Source organism: Schistocerca americana, chromosome 8 (genome assembly GCF_021461395.2).
Source record: "Schistocerca americana isolate TAMUIC-IGC-003095 chromosome 8, iqSchAmer2.1, whole genome shotgun sequence".
NCBI classification, from domain to species: domain Eukaryota; kingdom Metazoa; phylum Arthropoda; class Insecta; order Orthoptera; family Acrididae; genus Schistocerca; species Schistocerca americana.
The window spans coordinates 412,244,265-412,262,722 of NC_060126.1; the positions used below are offsets into that span (position 1 = coordinate 412,244,265).

Here is an 18,458-nt window from a genome sequence, read left to right on the forward strand (position 1 = left end):
CCTTTAAGAAAGGTAGTCATAGTGACTTTTTCTTGGCAACCGTACAGTGAGATAATGGGAAATTCAGGTGGCTGTCGTCTGTGACAGGCAGCATCAGGGGGATGGAGGTGTTGTCCCGCCTGAAAATGATGGATCGGTCTTTCCCTAATCCTCCTAGATTAGTTGTGGCCAAAGCCCGTATGGCTGGGTTAAAGGTCTGTGATTTCCTATGATGGCCACTGTTTTCTGATACCCACTGTAGAAAACGTTCTAGACGTCCACCCAGGAAGCAGCATCTTACAGAAGTTCTGTTAACGGCGGCAGGAAATGGTCAGTGAAAATATCTGAATTTTGCTCTTGATTCTGATTGGCTGGAAGGCTTTGTAGCTCTCGAAATCAAGAAGTCAAATGCAGGCGTCGTAGTGGTAGGTCGGGAGTCATGGGTCCTATGGTGTGAAGCTGAGCTTTAAAAGTTGTGTATGAGATCAGAAGTTAATGATCATCAGTGATCAACTTAGTTGTTCCCTGGTTTTTGTGAGAAAGGGAGCGACTTAATGAGCGAACATTTTGTACGGAGTCAGAAGTCTCATATTAGAACATGGAGACATCAGCTAGCTGGCGGCAGTGTTTGATAACGACCAGGCATAGCAAGGTCTCATGAAAGATAATAAATTCTGTCTGTTCTAGTGGAAAACTTGTGTTATTTGCGTCCCCTTCTCCCTTTTCACTTTAGGCAAATACCTTGTTTTGTTTTTGGAGATGATAGAAATCTGTTGAGGAAGCCCGTACTGCCCATTGATCTATCACCTTCTTGTGAGCATGTCGAATCTGAGAGCTGTCGAAGGGGTTGCCTGTGCATAGTCGCCTAGGAATTGGTGGAGGATTGTCTCTGCACAACACCGAGGGTGTTACCGAACTGGTGTTCTTAGAGGCACCCTTTCCTGTTTCATTCATGCACCCTGAAGGCGTCTCTTCGTTTGTTATATTTGTCATTTTATTTGGAATGTTTACCACTTTGAGCATCTCTGCATACCGGAACATCAGTGATACGTATTCTTCGGCAACCTGAAGTTGTACCATTATTAAGTAGAGCTCAGGCAGGCGAAGGATTCGGAAGTAGCTGTAGGCTTGTGATGGGGAGAGAGGATTGTGTTATAGCAGAATAAGTAGCCTGGACATCAGATGTGCTGCAAAAGGAAGGAATTTGTTGTTTCAGATGATTTAATTTAACATTAAGGATAAGGTATGATTTTTGAGGGGATCCTATAGAGAGACAGCACTTTGGAAAAAGTAATTTGCATTAACCTTTACTTTTTACAAGCGCTAGTTCAACAATTACTGTAGCATAAAGATTTCATTGTATTTAACAATACATACATGTTGGTATCTAGTGTAAATTATCAATCGTGCGTTCAGTGTTCTATTAGCTTTCTCCTTCTACAGTTAGTTAAAGTATTTTATCAAGAGAGGCAAAGAGTAATTATTATGTAATCTACAGATTGTGCACAAAGGGCAATTTTATGTACGAGTATGTGACAATGCTAATAAAAAGTAATAGTCCGCGTTAGTAAAAGTGTCTTATCGCTTATTAAAAGCATTTAACCTAATTGCAAGGTACCCTCCTACTTATTTACAAAAGATTTCGCGAAACATAACCTTTTATTAGATGAAAAGATAGATTTGGCAAAACCTGCACCATCACATCTTGCAGTATTGCGTGAGCAGTGCCCCATATTTTCAGAAAAGGAACAAAAGTTTAATTTGCAAAACAAAATCCCGAGAAATAAGTTAACAAGGCAAGCTGCCGCGCAGTGATTTATTTCAGCTTGTCAGTCTTACAGTGCAGAGAGGTCAGACCCGAGTTATCCGCTGCGAAGGTAAGAATCTGCTGTAAGGCCTAAATGAGCTTTTGTGAGAATATTAGAAACAGTTTTCATATTCAACATTTCATATAAATTCAGTGGATGCAGGGCATAGATTTTGTTACGCAACAGTTAGGCATTGTGTGTGATGGTTTCATGAGAAAGTCATTCTGAGTGTTGCTGATAACTAATCTTTACCTTTAGTCTCATTTAGAAATAGTCAGATGTGTTTCAGATTAATCCAAATCACGTACCTAAAAAAAGAATACGTACAGAAAAATCCGTGTTTAAGCACGGTAGCAAAGGCGATTCTGGATCAGACTCGGTAATCGGAATTTCAAAAGGGCTTGTTAGGTAGAAGTTTTGACACACACACACCTTCCAAGAACTAAAATTAAATGCATACAAATTAGCTTCAGGTAGTCAATGTCGTACTCCAACTCCGTTCTCCCTCAAAACCACGGCGCAGGAGGATCGAAACAGGTGGGCTGCCAAAGCATAAGTAGACCTCGCTGGTTCAGATCACTTTCAATACCGTCACACGGTTTTCAGCGGTACCTGATGGTTTACAACCTGTATATCACAGAAAAACTGCGAATGCGCTACACTCCAAAGAGCTCATATCACATTCAATGGAGTTGCAGCCCAACTACATCCTTAAAGGAGAGTTGAGTCCCTGGGGCTTCTCAGCAGTATCGTAAGTTATCAACTTCGTCGATCTGTTACACAATGCCCTGCAAACTACCATTTTCGACCGCCAAATTTGAGTAAATGAACGCCCCGAGATCAGGGGTGGTTTTCCTGATGGACTTTATGCCACTTCCTCAGGGATTTTTGTGTCGATCCTGATTGGTTGGGCGGTTGATTTTTGGGAGGGTACCAAACAGCGAGGTCATCAGTCCCACCAGAATAGGTAACGATGGAGAAGGAAGTCGGCCGTGTCCTTTCAAAGGACCTTTCCCGGAATTTGCCTGAAGCGATTTAGGTAGATCACTGAAAACCTAAATCAGGATGCTCGAACGCGGGTTTGAAACCGTCGTCCTCCCGAATGCGAGTCCAGTGTGCTAACCACTGCGCCACCTCGCTCGGTGTCGATCCTGAGCGGTAGGGCGTCTGAAATATTTTCGTCGACCATATATAAGAAAATCGCACGATTCTAACCTCCACCGCACAGTTGTCAAGAGAGCGTGTGAGTGTTTGTAACGGGGGTTTCAATGAACTTTCCGTCGTGAGACACGTTAATGAATGCGTTGGGAAGAAGTTCGGTGAAGTTTGGTGCCAGAGTAACGTCATTAACCCACCTTATACCTCATATGAAAGTCTGAGTTTGGGCCTTTTTTCGCACGTGTCGACACCATGTTGCCTGAATCTTCTTCGAGCCCGAGGATGACGTCATAGGTCGCCTCACTTTTGTACAGTTGCAAAGAAAAGTTGTAGTCACCCCATTTTGGTATTGTAGTTTGGGAAAATGACGGGGTTCTATTGCACGGAGTAGATGCATTGCTACAGAGCACTGATTAGTGGTTTAGAAAGAGTGACTATTTTAGTCCTCTCTCATGGGTCCATGTCAGGCCTCCGAACTTTATTTAGCATGATAGTATACAGTATTGAACTCTGCCCGAACAAGCCATGAAGGCCCAACCGTACCGACCGGCCACCATGTCATCCTAAGACCAAAGGCATCACTGGATGCGAAAATGGATGGGCATGTGTCAGCACATCCCTCTCCCGGCCGTACGTCAGTTTACGAGACCGGAGCCGCTACTTCCTCAATCAAGTAGCTCAGCGCACCTCACTTGCCAACATCGCTCAGCATACCAGACGGTCACTCATCCAAGTGCTAGCCCAGCCCGACAGTGCTTGACTTCGGTGATCTCACGGGATCCGGTGTTGCCACCGCGGCAAGGCCGTTGGCATTACGTGTAATAGAGCACGGAAATAACGCTGGCGCCTTAACAAACGCGGATCTGCGGAACAATAGGTCGCATCATTTGTGTCGCATATGCCACGGCGCTAAGAGTGAGTGGACTCGCAGTCGTTGAGAGCAGGACTTCACCCAACAATACGGAGAACACTGGGCGGGAGGAGCAGGAGCGTTTCAAATGGGGAAACGAATATCGAGACCTCTGGTCGCGGAGTGCTATGTTAGGCCTCAGTCTGTTTGGCAAGGCTATAAACGAAACAGTTCGGTGACCAACCAAGACTGAAAAAAGTGGTGTTCCAAGATGTGAAGTAGAGGGCTTCGTTGAAGTGGGAGTGCACTGTGGTAGAATGCGTGGAGGATACGGTGGCCGATGCGCAGTGACCAGTTCTCGTTCAAAGTGCCGGACGAGTTCATTCGTTCGTTTGTAAAGAGAGGCCGCCATTGTTTGCTCAGTCTCGGCTGGTCGGTGGCGTGCTGCGATGACATAAACAAGGCGGAAGTTCTACAGTCTTTTTGAAACGATTTTAAAGAAATATTGGGCAAAAAAAATTATTTTTCCGTTAGTTATAGTGAAACGGTACAGTAGTTTCGCTGCTCGCTCGCACCGGGAAATACAAACGGAGCGGCTCCGCTGCCAATTTTATTGCACGACGCGGCCGGCCGTGGGTGCAACAGAACCCATGTGGACGGGAGGAAAGAAATGTGTCAGGCTTCATAATATATTTATAATGTGTCGTGTACGTGAATGTGAATCTGCACATGAACTTTTCCAATCCTCCTTACACCTTTCCATAAAGCGTGGCCAAATCTTAGCTGGGAAGTAGTTCTGTAGTATAGTAGTGCCTTACACCTGGGTAGGGGATCAGAGAGACAGCACATGCAGGCCAAAGTCAAAGACGTTCCAGTGTCACAAGATTTGGGGTGGAGAGGTTAGTCGCGGCCAAGTGTTTCGACCATCCCCTCCACTGGGGCACAGGAAGACCTCCGGGTGCCCGGGATATCCTGGGAGTGTTACAGAAGACGGGGAAGTGAGCAGATGTGCCCTCAGTGCGTCTGTCTCAATGTTCACGAGTGGAAGAGAGGTATTTGAATATTTGCACTAATTCTTTTATTTCCAGCTTCGAACTGTGTAAGGAAATGAATGTTCTCGATTAATTTCGGAAATTTGACCTCCTATGTTAATGTATCTGGTCTCCAGTTTGCCTGTTATCTTCCTCACATGGTGGATGACCCATGCAAAATATTGGGAGTCTTTGGTGGTATACATTTGGCCTACGAAATTCCATTTTGCCCGTAGAAATGTATGTGCAGATTAGTATATAATATACCCGAGTTATAAGTTGTAAAATTGTAATATCTGTAAACTGGAACAATTGTTGCAATCGCTGCAAAGTCGAGTGATAATGTTTAAAATAAATAGGTAATCAATTGTCATCAATCTTTAACATACCCTAAAAATCACAAAGGGGTCAAGTTAAAGGAATTCATTTAAAATAAAAGATATAGAATGCAGGGGCTCACACATCAGTGTGTGAACCCTCCAGCCCCTTGCCTAGTATCGTACAGAAACGTAGCGCTCTCAAGCTCCCCTCCCCAGATCCGTTGCGCAATTTTCATTCAGGGTTTGACAACATCAACTTTCATCTGGCGTCTCTAGGCAAGGCAGTTTGACGGTAATCTTTCAATAGCTTTGTAGATATTTTCATTTAAGTAAGTTATTGCGCGAAATTCGAAGAAGTTTTTGATTAAAGGAAAGACGTAGCCATAGTTTTGCGTTTGCTGCATATCACATTATATGTTGGTGCTTATGAACTTCAGCTACCATACATAAGTAAGTTATTGCGCGAAATTCGAAGAAGTTTTTGATTAAAGGAAAGACGTAGCCATAGTTTTGCGTTTGCTGCATATCACATTATATGTTGGTGCTTATGAACTTCAGCTACCATACTGAATTTTTTATCAAACTTGGTGGATGTCTCTGTCTGCCAAGACTCTTGAGGAAATTCATCTGATGTCGCACACCAATTTGCCATCGCGTGTACCAGCGATAAAGACAGAATGATGTATCCACAGCATTCCTCATACTTCATACCGGTAAATGATTTCAGGTATAGAAATACGTTTTGGCTAATGATACCATACAAAGAGTATTTCGTCATATGGTTATTACATAAAACTTCACCATGTACTGTGGTATTCCATTAACTATGGAATAAGTTGGTGTGAAAAGGGAATCGATGTGATCTTTGGAACAGCATATGTGAAGACATTACGTGTTCATTTTTATACAGAGGATATGCTTTTCCATAAGCTATTAACCTTACTTCTCCTCGGTTCCTCACTTAATAAATTTGATAAACCATGGTTTCAGAGCTCGGTCGCACTCCCATCTGCACAACATGTTATTGAGGTGACATTGTATAAACACCGATGTATTTTGGGAAAAGAAGCAAATTTGAAGATAAAACATGAGCAATGTAGGTGTTGCTTAAAAATGATGTCACACGGGGCTTCTCTGAAAGTTACACATGATCAGAAAGCGGGGCAAAAATAAATCACTACTTTTATTCTTTACAGATTTTAAGCAAAGCAGAGGTGCCAAGAGGCCTTTTTGAATGGTCAACATGCAAATGTGGGCACGGAGGTGCTCCATTTATTGTTTACAAAAAATATGAGTGTAGGCTTCAGTTTAGAATGGCACCTTCCCTTCAGCGCTCGGCATTTCCCCTACAGCGCCTGCCTGTAACCCCCACCACTACTGCTCTCCCCACGCGTGCCCTGCCGACTGCGCATTTACCGTTCACGTTAGTCTGCATGGAGCAGGAGCGGGTGGCGGGTGGCGGGTGGCGGTTGGTGGCCCGGCTTACCTCGGCGTCCCTCCTGGCGGGCAGCAGGCTGGTGGTGGCATACGGCGCAGGCCTGGGGTGCAGCGCCAGCAGCAGTCCGCGGGCGTCCACCTCGGCGTACTCAGCGTGGGCGGCGGCCAGTTCCTTGGCCGTCTGCGCCGCCCCCAGAGCCGCCGCCTTCGCTTCGGCGCCGCCCCACGCGCTGTCGCCCCCCACGCCGACGCCGCTGTCGATCCACAACGTGTCCTTGCCGTCCGTCAGTTTCAGCTGGCAGATGTCGTTTGCGTTCATCACTGGCACGGAAGGGTCGGGTGTAACAATGGCACTTGCTAGCTGCGAATTGGGCAGCCTAAAGGTCTACTCCAGTGACAAGGCACTTCATCTCATTAACATACCCTCGCTCTAGCAAGAATCATTCTCTGTGTGACTGAGTGTATGAGAATTGTAAAACTAACTACCAAATTAGAATTGTGTGAGAATACAAGTTTATTGGTGAATTTTACTGATGAAATCTTCTCCAGTTATAAGCAAAATGAAATTCTTAATCTATAACTCGAATCATTCTCTATACAGTACAAGGGCAATAAAAGTTCTGTATAAATTACTGTCGTATAGGAACACAAGAGTAGAAGTGTCGTCCTGAAGTAACATTCCGGTAGGTTTTCTAATGGTGACCACCAGTGATGTTACTTCTCCTCTACAACAATGAATGGTTAACTCGGTAAAACGTTCTTTCAAGAAGAAACTACCATTTGGCTGATAACCGGGGAAGATTTCTCCAGTGTAATTACAAGTGCATGCCGCATCTAGACTCGAACCCTTTCGCAGAGTAAAGAGGTGTCACACTGCTATGTAGCGCAACACATTAAATGTCACGCAAATGGACTAAATGGTGTGGTTAGTGATGACTCCTGCTAAAGTAACAAAGTAGGACACGTGCGATCTTCCACCGCGTTATTACCTTGCTGTTGTGGCAAGGGTCACGCGTCATTGTGAGGAAGAGTATCTGCGAGTAAGAAATAATAATCTGCTGCCAGAGAGAGTGAGTGCACTGTTGTCGTGCAGTCACTGCCAGCCACGCGAATAGACACTGCCCGTTGAAATATGGATTCCGTCTAGAGCTGGAAATACTTGTAAATCGTCGTGAACGTGATGCTCAGATACTGTATATTTATACGCCACACACCAATGGAATCCACGACAGTTGCTCATTAGATGGCAGCGCATAGTCTGGACGACGATCGACAATGTATTTTGAGCGACGACGGAAGACCTAGTAACTCTTTATCGAATTTTCCTTTACAAGGGTAGATATTCAGAAGAGCTACAACACCCAAAATACGATTATTAGTCCATATTCGTATCTTATCCCCAAAATTTTAGGCACCCGAATACAGGTTCTCCCAACTAGGATTTTCTGATACCTGTAACACCTTATATCTTTATTTTGGATTTTTTAAAATTTTGATATAATAATATACAGTAGCTTCCGTTTTTATGATTTTTGCTATAATTCTGTTCTTTTTACACGACTTTTAGCAAAATAACTTTTTCTTAATTTCACTCCAGCGTGATAGGAATTAACCTCGCAAGATTGCTAATTATCATTTTCTCGTACAGTCCTCCGCCAATAGCGACAACAAATGCTTTCGTCATCAGAAGAGGCTTCAGTCTGCGAAAAACGTATATATCGGCATTGGGAGATCAGTTATGTGGGTCAAAAATAATGAGGGATAAATAGTGAGCCTTATATGTGAATATAATCCACGTTTTCCCATGTTTTGTTTTACACAATTAATGTGCTGGCTTATGATCCCTTTTACTTCATGTTACATTAAATCGGATTCCTGCAGCGGTACAACATTAAGCGCTCCTTAACCAGAATTCCTAACTTCAACGTTTGCCTCAGGCGGGATGCGATGTTAATAACACACCTTTTAACTAAGATGTAGGTATCAGGTAAGATAACACGAAAGAGTTAGCATAACAAGAGATGGTACAAGTAGGAACACCAATCTCATGTATGACTTCATAGCTCAGATTATCAGAGCATTTCCCCTTAATGGAAAAGGTCCTGATTCGAATCGCTTAGCAGCACATAATTCAGGAGAAGGTGTAGCACTCTTAACATCCCCAGTTGCGAAACCAGACCTTTGCCATTAAACGAGAAATGCTCTGATGAACTGAGCTATTAAGCGGTACCTTAGATCGCTGTTTCTACTTGTACCATCTCTTGGTATGCTAACTCCTTCGTGTTATCTTATCTGGTAGCTACGCCTGACATACAAGATGTGTTACTAACAGAGCATCCGAAACGATGAAGTTAGAAACCCGGATTAGGAAGGGTTTAAGTCGTACCGTTAATTTTATGGAAAATAAAAAGCATTGTCAGAAGGCACACCACAAGTATAAAATAAAAGCATGGAAAAATGTGGAATGTATTTTCGTCGAAGGCTCACTGTCCGTCCCATAGTATTCGTGATCTATATAACTGTTCTCCCAACGCTGTTGCAAGCTTTTCTCCCATTCTGCAGACTGCCAATTACGGAAACACTGTCATGAAGTATCAATTCAATAAGGTAACTATACAAGTATGCTATTGACTCAATACGTACAGATTCATTGTGAATGTTATAAAGACTGTCATCAGCGGTTCAAAGAAAATAATTAACGATATGCAAGGTCCAGAGATATTAATTTTATTAAATTAAGTAAAACTCCATGTTAAAATGTGTTATCCATCTAGAAAACATATGAAAAAGGCACAAAATATTAATTAATTGCGTAGAAACTCAGTCTCATTTCTCAGTTCCTCACAACAAATATAATAATAATAAGAAGAAGAACGCAGTCCAAAAAATTAGTAATCTGTAGGAGACATCACGCTATACCGTGTAACTTGGTCTCCAGCCTTGGTAACTGCTTCAATTAAACGTGGAAGAGAGTTTCTTCATATGTACTATAGCCACTTGTTCGTGTTCAGATGTCGTAGAGCTATCAAATTTCGAGTATTCGAATGCTACATTTCACCTGCTGTCTCAAACAGTCCCTGACATTTTTTTTGTGAGGCTACGGTCGGGTGGTTTAAAGGTCCAGTCGCGGATCGATTGCTTGCGTGATCGTTCGTCAAATGAGAAATGCATGCGTGCTGCCCTGTGAACACAGCAGTTTGTCCTCTTGCAAGACAGGAGCGTCCAGAGTATACTCGTCGTGAAGAAGTAGAAGATATGGCGACACTTCGTCCTCGAGACTGTCGAAATGAACATCCTAGTTTATGTTCATGGCGTAGAAAACACCCCAAAACATTAGGGAAATTGTACTTTCGGCCTGAGCTACACATCACGCACATACACACTACGCACATTGTGAGTTACACGCCTCACTGGGCTGTCGGTGAACTTGACATCTTGGATAATTTGAACAGAGGCGAAATCGCGACTCATCACAGCACACTATACGCCCTCAGTCAGTTATTGTCCAGTTTATGTGTTGTTTGGGTCCACTGAAGATGTGCAACTTCACGTGTTGTTGTTTTGTGAACTAGCCTAATCCAAGTATCCACTGCGTACAGTTTCTTTCGCAATGTCCGCTCGAAAACTGGTTAAGGTGGAACTGCCTTCGCTGGCGTACGTACTTCCTTTTCGGAATAACATCGACTGTCATTCATAAGACTTGACACTCGTCTCGGATTTCTGTCGGCTACTCTAGACAGACAGCATTGCTACACCATAACACAAGGCAACTTCTTTCACGGTGTGGTCATAGGCACATCCATACACAGTAGTTCTTTTCTAACCATTTAATCATTTCTCAACATTGACCCATTTTACTACGCCGATTCCACACAACAGTCCGACATTTACGACCTAATTCACTATCATGATTTACGACAACGGTGGAACTCAAAGAAATTTCGGGCTTGCAGCCGGCCGTCGTTAATTAGGCCTTCACTCCGCGACGTTTCGACTGGGCACCTGTCAGCCGCTGCAGATAAGCCATCGAATACGGTGTCTTCGGTGGCTCGCCGGAGGCGGCTGGTAGGTGCTCAGTCGAATCGTCACGGAGTGTAGCTGGCAACGACCGGCTGAAAGTCCGAAATTTTCTTTGAGCATTCAATTCGACCGGAAAATTTTCGAATTGTCAACGTTGGAGAGTCAGACTACGGCCTGATACCAGTTCTACACCACCATAGCGCTCCAAAATGATCAATATGCTCTTGAAAGGAAAAAAGTAATATTTTGTCCGGTTGGTGTGAGTCACATAGCTCCTGGCGATCGTCACTAAATAGCTACCATTTTATGGACGTAATTTAACAATGGTACATTTTTGACAGATGACTATGTGGCATATGCAGCCCTTTTCTGTGTCACCTACATTTATCATCAGTTTTTGTTTATCGTCTTGTATTTGGCTTATAAATTATTACGTGCGCACCAGATTTTCCAGTTCCTTAAAGTATTTTCTATTATTGTGAGACGTAAGGTGTGGCTCGCTCGCATTCCTGGTGCCGTTCTTACCGTTCAGGTTGCTGATGTCTTTCTTGATGGCCTTCCGGTGCCTCAGGTAGTAGCCGGCGGACAGCGCCAGAGAGACGGCCAGCACGAGGCCCACGATGACCGCGGGGAACCACGTCTCCTGCACCACGCTGTGGACGCTCCTGCTCGGCTGAACCCTACCAAACACACCACACAGCACAGCCGTCACAACACACTTTCCATCAGGCGACCCGTCACACATGATCTAGATGTATATCTGATTGTTGTTGTGACCTTCAGTCAGAAGACTGTTTCCATACACCTCTCCATGCATTCTACTGTGTGGGTTGGATTGCTTGGGGGAGGAGACCAGACAGCTAGGTCATAGGTCTCATCGGATTAGGGAAGGAAGTCGGCCGTGCCCTCTCAAAGGAACCAGCGCCACCTCGCTCGGTATTCTACTGTGTGCAGACCTCTTCACCTTTGGGTAACTATGCGACCTACATCCTTTTGAACCTTGTAACTGTACTCAAGCCTTGGTCGCCCTCTACAATTTTTATCAACCCCCTCCCCCCCCCCCCCGGCCCCCTTCCACACAGGCAAGTCGATCCACTACCAAACTGACTAGTCTTCCATGTTTCGAGAAGTTTCCTGTCAACCCTTATTTTCTCCCAAATTAGTTTCGTTACTTCCTCAATAGCTATTCGATATATATAGATAACTTTCAGTGTCCTTCTACAGCACAATATTTCAAATGCTAGCAACCTAGCCGGCCGCGGCGGCTAAGCGGTTCTAGGCGCTCCAGTCGGGAACCGCGCTGCTGGTACGGTCGCCGGTTCGAATCCTGCCTCGGGCATGGGTGTGCGCAATGTCCTTAGGTTTAAGTAGTTCCAAGTCTAGAGGACTGATGACCTCAGATATTGAGTCCCATACTGCTCAGAGCCATTTGTACCATTTGCAGCTACCAACTTCTTCTTGTCTCGGTCTCTTTGCTGTCCACGTTTCTCTTCCGTACAAGATTACACTCCATGCAAGCGTTGAGGTGACGAAAGTCATGGGATAGCAATATGCACGTATACCGATGGTGGTATTATCGCGTAGACAAAATATAAAAGAGCAGTGTATTCACGGAGCAGTCATGTGTACTTAGGTGATTCGCGTGAAAAGGTTTACAATGTGATTATAGCCACACGACGGCAATTAACAGACTTTTAATGCAGAATAGCAGTTGGTGCTAGACGCATGGGGTATTCAATTTGGAAATCGTTAGGGAATTCTGTAGTTCGAGATGACAGTGTCAAGAGTGTGCCGAGAATACTAACTTTCAGCCATTACATCTCACCACGAAAAACCCAGTGGGCGACGTCCTTCAGTTAACGACCGAGAGCAGCGGCGTTTGCGTAAAGTTGTCAGTGCTAAAAAATGGTTCAAATGGCTCTGAGCACTATGGGACTTAACATCTATGGTCATCAGTCCCCTAGAACTTAGAACTACTTAAACCTAACTAACCTAAGGACAGCACACAACACCCAGCCATCACGAGGCAGAGAAAATCCCTGACCCCGCCGGGAATCGAACCCGGGAACCCGGGCGTGGGAAGCGAGAACGCTACCGCACGACCACGAGATGCGGGCTGTCAGTGCTAACAGACAAGCAACACTGCATGAAATAACCGCAGAAATCAATGTGGGACGTACGAGGAACGTATACGTTAGGACAGTGCGGCAAAATTTGGCCTTTATTGACTATGGCAGTAGACGACCGACGTGAGTACCTTTGCTAACAGCACAACATCATCTGCAGCGCCTCTCTTGGGCTCGTGACCATAGCGATTGGACCCTAGACTACCGGAAAGCCGTGGGTGGCTTGGTTAGATGAGTCACGGTTTCAGTTGGTAAGAGCTGATAGTAGGATTCGAGTGTGGCACAAACCCCACGAGGCTATGGACAAGTTGTTCAAACGGCTCTGAGCACTATGGGACTTAACATCTGAGGTCATCAGTCCCCTAGAACTTAGAACCATTTAAACCTAACTAACCTAGGGACATCACACACATCCATGCCCGAGGCAGGATTCGAACCCGCGACCGTGGCGGTCGCGCGGTTCAAGACTGAAGCGCCTAGAACCGTTCGGCCACACCGGCCGGCTATGAACAAGTTGTCAACAAGGCATTGTACAAACTGGTGATGGCTTCATTATGGTGCTGGCTGTGTTTACACGGAACCGACTCGGTTCTCTGATCTGACTGAACCGAACATTGACTATAAATGGTTATGCCCGGCTACTTGGAGACCATTTGCATTCGTAGAATTCATAGACTTCATTTCCCAAACAACGATGTCACGGGACACAATTTTTCGCGATTTGTTTGAAGATATAATTGAGACGTCAGTTCGTGCACAAAATGCTGCACCGGCAACACTTTCGCAGCTATGGACTGCTATAGAAGCCGCATGGCTATTTCTTCAGGAAAATTCCAACGACTTGTTGAGTCCATGCCACGTCGAACTGCTGCAACACAACGGGCAAAAGGAGACTCGACACGATATTAGGTGGTGTCCCATGACCTTCGTTGCCACAGTGTTTATGGTACTATAAGAAAAGAATTGCTAACATGTAAATTTATAATCGATATTAACATGTTTCACGTTTTAAGAAAAGGTTTGTTGCTATTACCAATCTTCTATTTACATCCCCCCCTTCCCCCCTCCCCCCCCCCCCCCCCCCACACTTTGCTCATTCACAGTTACTTTGCTGCCCAAATACTGATCTGCTATTTGTAGTGTCCCATTTACTAGTCTTATTCTGTTACCATCACCTGATTTAATTCGACTACATTGAATTACTCCTGTTATACTGTTGTTGATATTCATGTAACCTATTTTCAATACAGAACCCATTCCATTCAACTGACCATCCAAATCCTTCGCATTCTCCGACAAAATTACAGTGTCAGCGACAAAACTCGAAGTTTTTATTTCTTGTCCCTCATTTTCCCTTTCCAAACTTTTCCTTCGTTTCCCCTGAAGTAGATCAAATAATTTCGATTCGCCACTTTTCATTCGGTTGGATATTTACATTCAATTTAACGTAATTGTATTTATGGAGATTGTGCAAACGCATGTTTACTTTTGGTTAAAGCGATAGCAATGATTCTTATGGAAGATTACATTTCCTCTTTTGTACTGTACTACAATTAACTTGGAGCAGGCTCTCATAACTTTCAAGCTGTTGCGTGCGGGGACGACATTCAGGGAAAGGAGCATAGGTACAGCAACTGGGGTGCATGCCTCGACAGCTGATAAGACCATCTAAGCTAGGGCTGCTGCATCTCCGCTCCGATGCCTTGTGTGGCGTGGGTTTTATTCCTTGTGACTGACTGCGGCGCCGCCTTAAGTTCATGACTTTTTAATTATTTGGTGGCACTTGATGGTGGAGCTTTAATCTTAGATACTGGTCGTGCAATAAAAAAGTTCAGTTACTTACAACTGAAGCGAATTTTTTTTCCCTTACACTGTATGGAAGGCATCAGTCAATAAAAGAAGTTCCTTTTGAGGAAGCCTTCTTGATTTCACTCTCTGCATTGCTGGAGAACCCATATCAAAGCTCCCTCCACACACAGCTCCGAGGCCAGAAATGTCACCCGCAATATTTTTAAAATTAAATACAACTGATTGTCAATCCACTTTTCTTTCATGGAATATTGTCTGAGTGTTAAAGACGCAGGACAGTGAGTTTGGCGTCTGGAGTAGACATAGAGTATGCTCACCTGGGAGAACTTCGATCGCCCCCGAGCGCGGCAGCCGTGGAGAAGGGCCCGGAACCGACCACTGTGTAGGCCGACACCTGCACACTGTACACGTTATCCGACGTCAGGTTGTTGAGCAGCAAGGACGCCGTGCTGGCGTTCACGGACAGGTGCGCGAAGACGCTGCTGCCGTTCACCATCACCAGCACCTGCTCGGCAGGAAGCGAGTGTATTACAACCCATGTCACACTGGCAAATCAGACGTAACGCTACAGCATTGTTTACACTGGAACAAGCATTCGCAGACAATTCGCCATTGTTTACTATTAATCGCTTGCACCTTGTGAACAAACGTTTCCACTGGAGAGAACAGGAGACAACACGGGAAGACTAGCACAACCGTTTCAACCCTACGAACAATAAGGCATTATTTTCTGGCGTAATAATTGTAACACAGATTTCGTGCGATAGCATTAACAACGCTTATTGCAGCCACGATAGAAAACATTGATATTCATAAAGGATTATTTTGCATGGCGAGCAAACCGTCTTTAACGAAGCAAGAAAAATGGCACACCAAAAGAAAAAAAAAGTGTAGGTGAATTTGTACGTAAGACGACAGCTGTGGATGTAATAAACTTAACACTGCTTTAGAGCTTCTGCTTTCCTTCGCATTATTCCAGAATTTTTCACATGTGTCGAATGACGCATTCTGCTGGCTTCTCTTTACAAACGAGGAATACATTTAAAAGCGCAAGACTAACTAGTGACGAGCAACGCAAACGGCAGAAACGCTGCCATTCACACTCCGGTTATTAGAAAATGGATACATGTAAGCCACTAACTGCTTCGCATTTAAATTGCTGCTATAGATTCCTAATGTCTGCATGGACATATGCAATGCACCATTAAAGTAACTATAAATAATACAGGGTGCACATAAAGTCCGGGAACACTTTGAATTATTTATAGCACCAGAACCAAACATTATACAGATATCATACATATGTCATTTTGAAGAGAAACTCTGAAAGTTTTAATTTTTTCATATATACCACCAAAGTGTACTTTGGTAATTTGCCGATAGTCAGCGCTAGTCGCAAACATGGCGAGTTCAAGTGCGGAGCGAGCTTTCTGCGTGTTGGAGTTCGAAATGGCCTCCCCGACCACCAGCTATCACTCCGTGTGACCTTTTTCTTTGGGCACACATTAAGGATCTGGTGTATGTACCGCATCAACCACGTGATGTAGCAGAGCTCCGGAAGAGAATACGGGAAGCGACTGCTACAGTCGACGATGCCATGCTGGGAGGGATATGGAAAGAATTCGATTACCGTATTGACGTCTGCTGAGTCATTCAGTGTTCCCATATCGAATGTTTGTAAAAAAAATTTCCAGAGTTTCTCTTCAAATGCCATATGTATGACATCTGAACAATTTTTAGTTCCTGTGCAATAAATAACTGAAAGTTTCCCAGGACTTTAAGTACACCCTGTATAATGTCAATAAAATATCATTAATGAAAAATGAAATACACGTACAACCTGTCACATAGGCTGCTTGATATAACTTGATATACAATTTTTTAAATGGTGGACTGTGTGCTCGCCAGTGCATGATTTTTATTTATTCGCTGTTTACATAAAAAATCGGCAGTATGACATTGACACATCAGCTGTGTAATAACAGGTACCATGAACTAAAAAACGAGACTGATAAAGCTTTTCCTGTAGCTATGTTACATTTTAATCGCCATAATATATACATATTCGCATTTGTTTAAATTCAGGTGCTTTCCAACGTGGTCATGACTATTCTAGAATATCTGACAAACTTATTTTCCTTCTTTTATTCAACCATACCGAATCACTGTACTTACTAATGATCAAAAGTATGCGGATACTCGCATGTAATGCAAGATTGATGCAACGGGAGGTGGAGCCGCCAGTATAGAAACTGTCGTGGAATATCGTCTTGTCAGTAGAGAAGCAATAACAGGAGGTCGGGTGGATCATGAGAGCTCAATCACTACCAACGAGGACTAATTGTCGTGTCTAACCAGAGTAACAAATCCATCAGCAGCATTTGAACTTTTCTCAAGTTGTCAAAGTCGACCGCTTGGGATACAATTGTGAAGCGGAGACAGGAAGGAGCAACCGCTCCCAAACAAAGACCAGGCAGATCTCAAATAATGACGGACAGAGACTGTTGAGCCTTAAGGAGGCTGCCTAAAAAGTCAGACGAAATCGGCGTAAGGAATCACTCGTTAGTTCCAAAGTGCTAAGAGCAGTCCCTCTAGCAGAACAACTGTGCTTAGCGAGTTAAAATGAATGGTCTACCAGCTCCTCAGAAATCACACTTTTCAGTAGCAAGTGCGAAGTGACGCTTGAGAGGGTGTAAAGCAGATGATGATTGGAAACAAGTGGTTTGGAGTGACGAATCACGCTATACCATGTGGCTACGCGATTGAAGGGTTTGACTTCGGTCGATGCCTGGAGAACATTGCATGCTGTCATGTGTGGTGCCAACAGCGACATATGGAGGAGGTGCTGGTACATTATGGGAGTGTCTTTTGAGATTAGGGTGTGGGTATCCTACTGCACTTAAGAAAATGAAAAATGCCGAAGGATGTGAATACATTTTACAGTACTGCTTACTGGTACAGTGCAGGAAAAGTTTGGAGTACCTGACTGTATCAGCATGAAAATGTAACCTTCGAAAGCAGCAAGCACCATTGGTGAGGAAATAGTTTGTGGACAGTAACATTCCTGTAATGTACTGGTCTGCCCAGACACCCAACTTGAACCCAGTGAGACACCTTCGGGATGAGTATGAATGTCGAATTCACTCCAGATACAAGCGTCCAAAATCACTTCCATCTCTGATATCGGCTATTGAGTAAGAATGGACTGCCATTCCTCCACAGACATTAAGACACCTCACCGAAAGCGTTCCCAGCAGACCTGAAGCCATCATAAAGAGGAATGATGGATACACCTCATATTAATGTCCACTAATAGATGTCCAGATGCTTTTGATCATATAATGTACTAGTGAACCCATCTACAATTTTCAGTTGCTGAATGTGTATGGGAGTCGGGTATACGCCCTAATGTCCTTCTCACTCTCTTTGTCCATCTCCTCCTCCCTCCCCTTCTCCTCCTCCTATCTCTGTCCATTATCTCCTGTCCCCCTCTCTGTCCATCTCCTCCTATCTCTCTGCACCTTCTCTTCCGCACTCTCTATGGCCATCTCCGTCTTTCCTCTCTCCATGTCCATCCCTCCTCCCCCCTTTCTGTCCGCCTACTCTTCTCCCTCTCTCTCACCTTGAGCCTTGTTTGTTGTTACTGCCAACGAAACCATGACTTGGAAAGAAGTCGTTTGAACGGATAAACTTGTTGGGATAATTGCTCTATGGTATATGAGAAACTTCCCTGCTCTTAGATCTGGGATGATGGTAGCGCCAGTGATAGTATTTCGCATAGTTTTAACCTGCAGTCGGGTTGGATAACAAAATTTCGGATGAATCAGATCCCGTAATAATATTCTACTAATAAGCTGAGAAACCATAAATACAACTTTATTTTTATCTGTTAAAACAGATTGCGAGGAAGGAAACGAAAC

The 18,458-nt window shown here is 44.2% G+C and overlaps 1 protein-coding gene across 1 annotated transcript in view; it reads right to left on the reverse strand.

Moving 5' to 3' along the window:
• LOC124545891 (roundabout homolog 2-like) overlaps positions 1-18,458 on the reverse strand; it is a 187,120-nt gene that overhangs the window by 37,284 nt on the left and 131,378 nt on the right. Inside the window, exons 12-14 of the mRNA XM_047124851.1 lie at positions 14,856-15,043; positions 11,129-11,283; positions 6,633-6,904 (exon numbers count right to left, since the gene is read on the reverse strand). Coding sequence (XP_046980807.1) covers positions 6,633-6,904; positions 11,129-11,283; positions 14,856-15,043 — 615 coding nt within the window. The remainder of the gene's footprint in view (positions 1-6,632; positions 6,905-11,128; positions 11,284-14,855; positions 15,044-18,458) is intronic.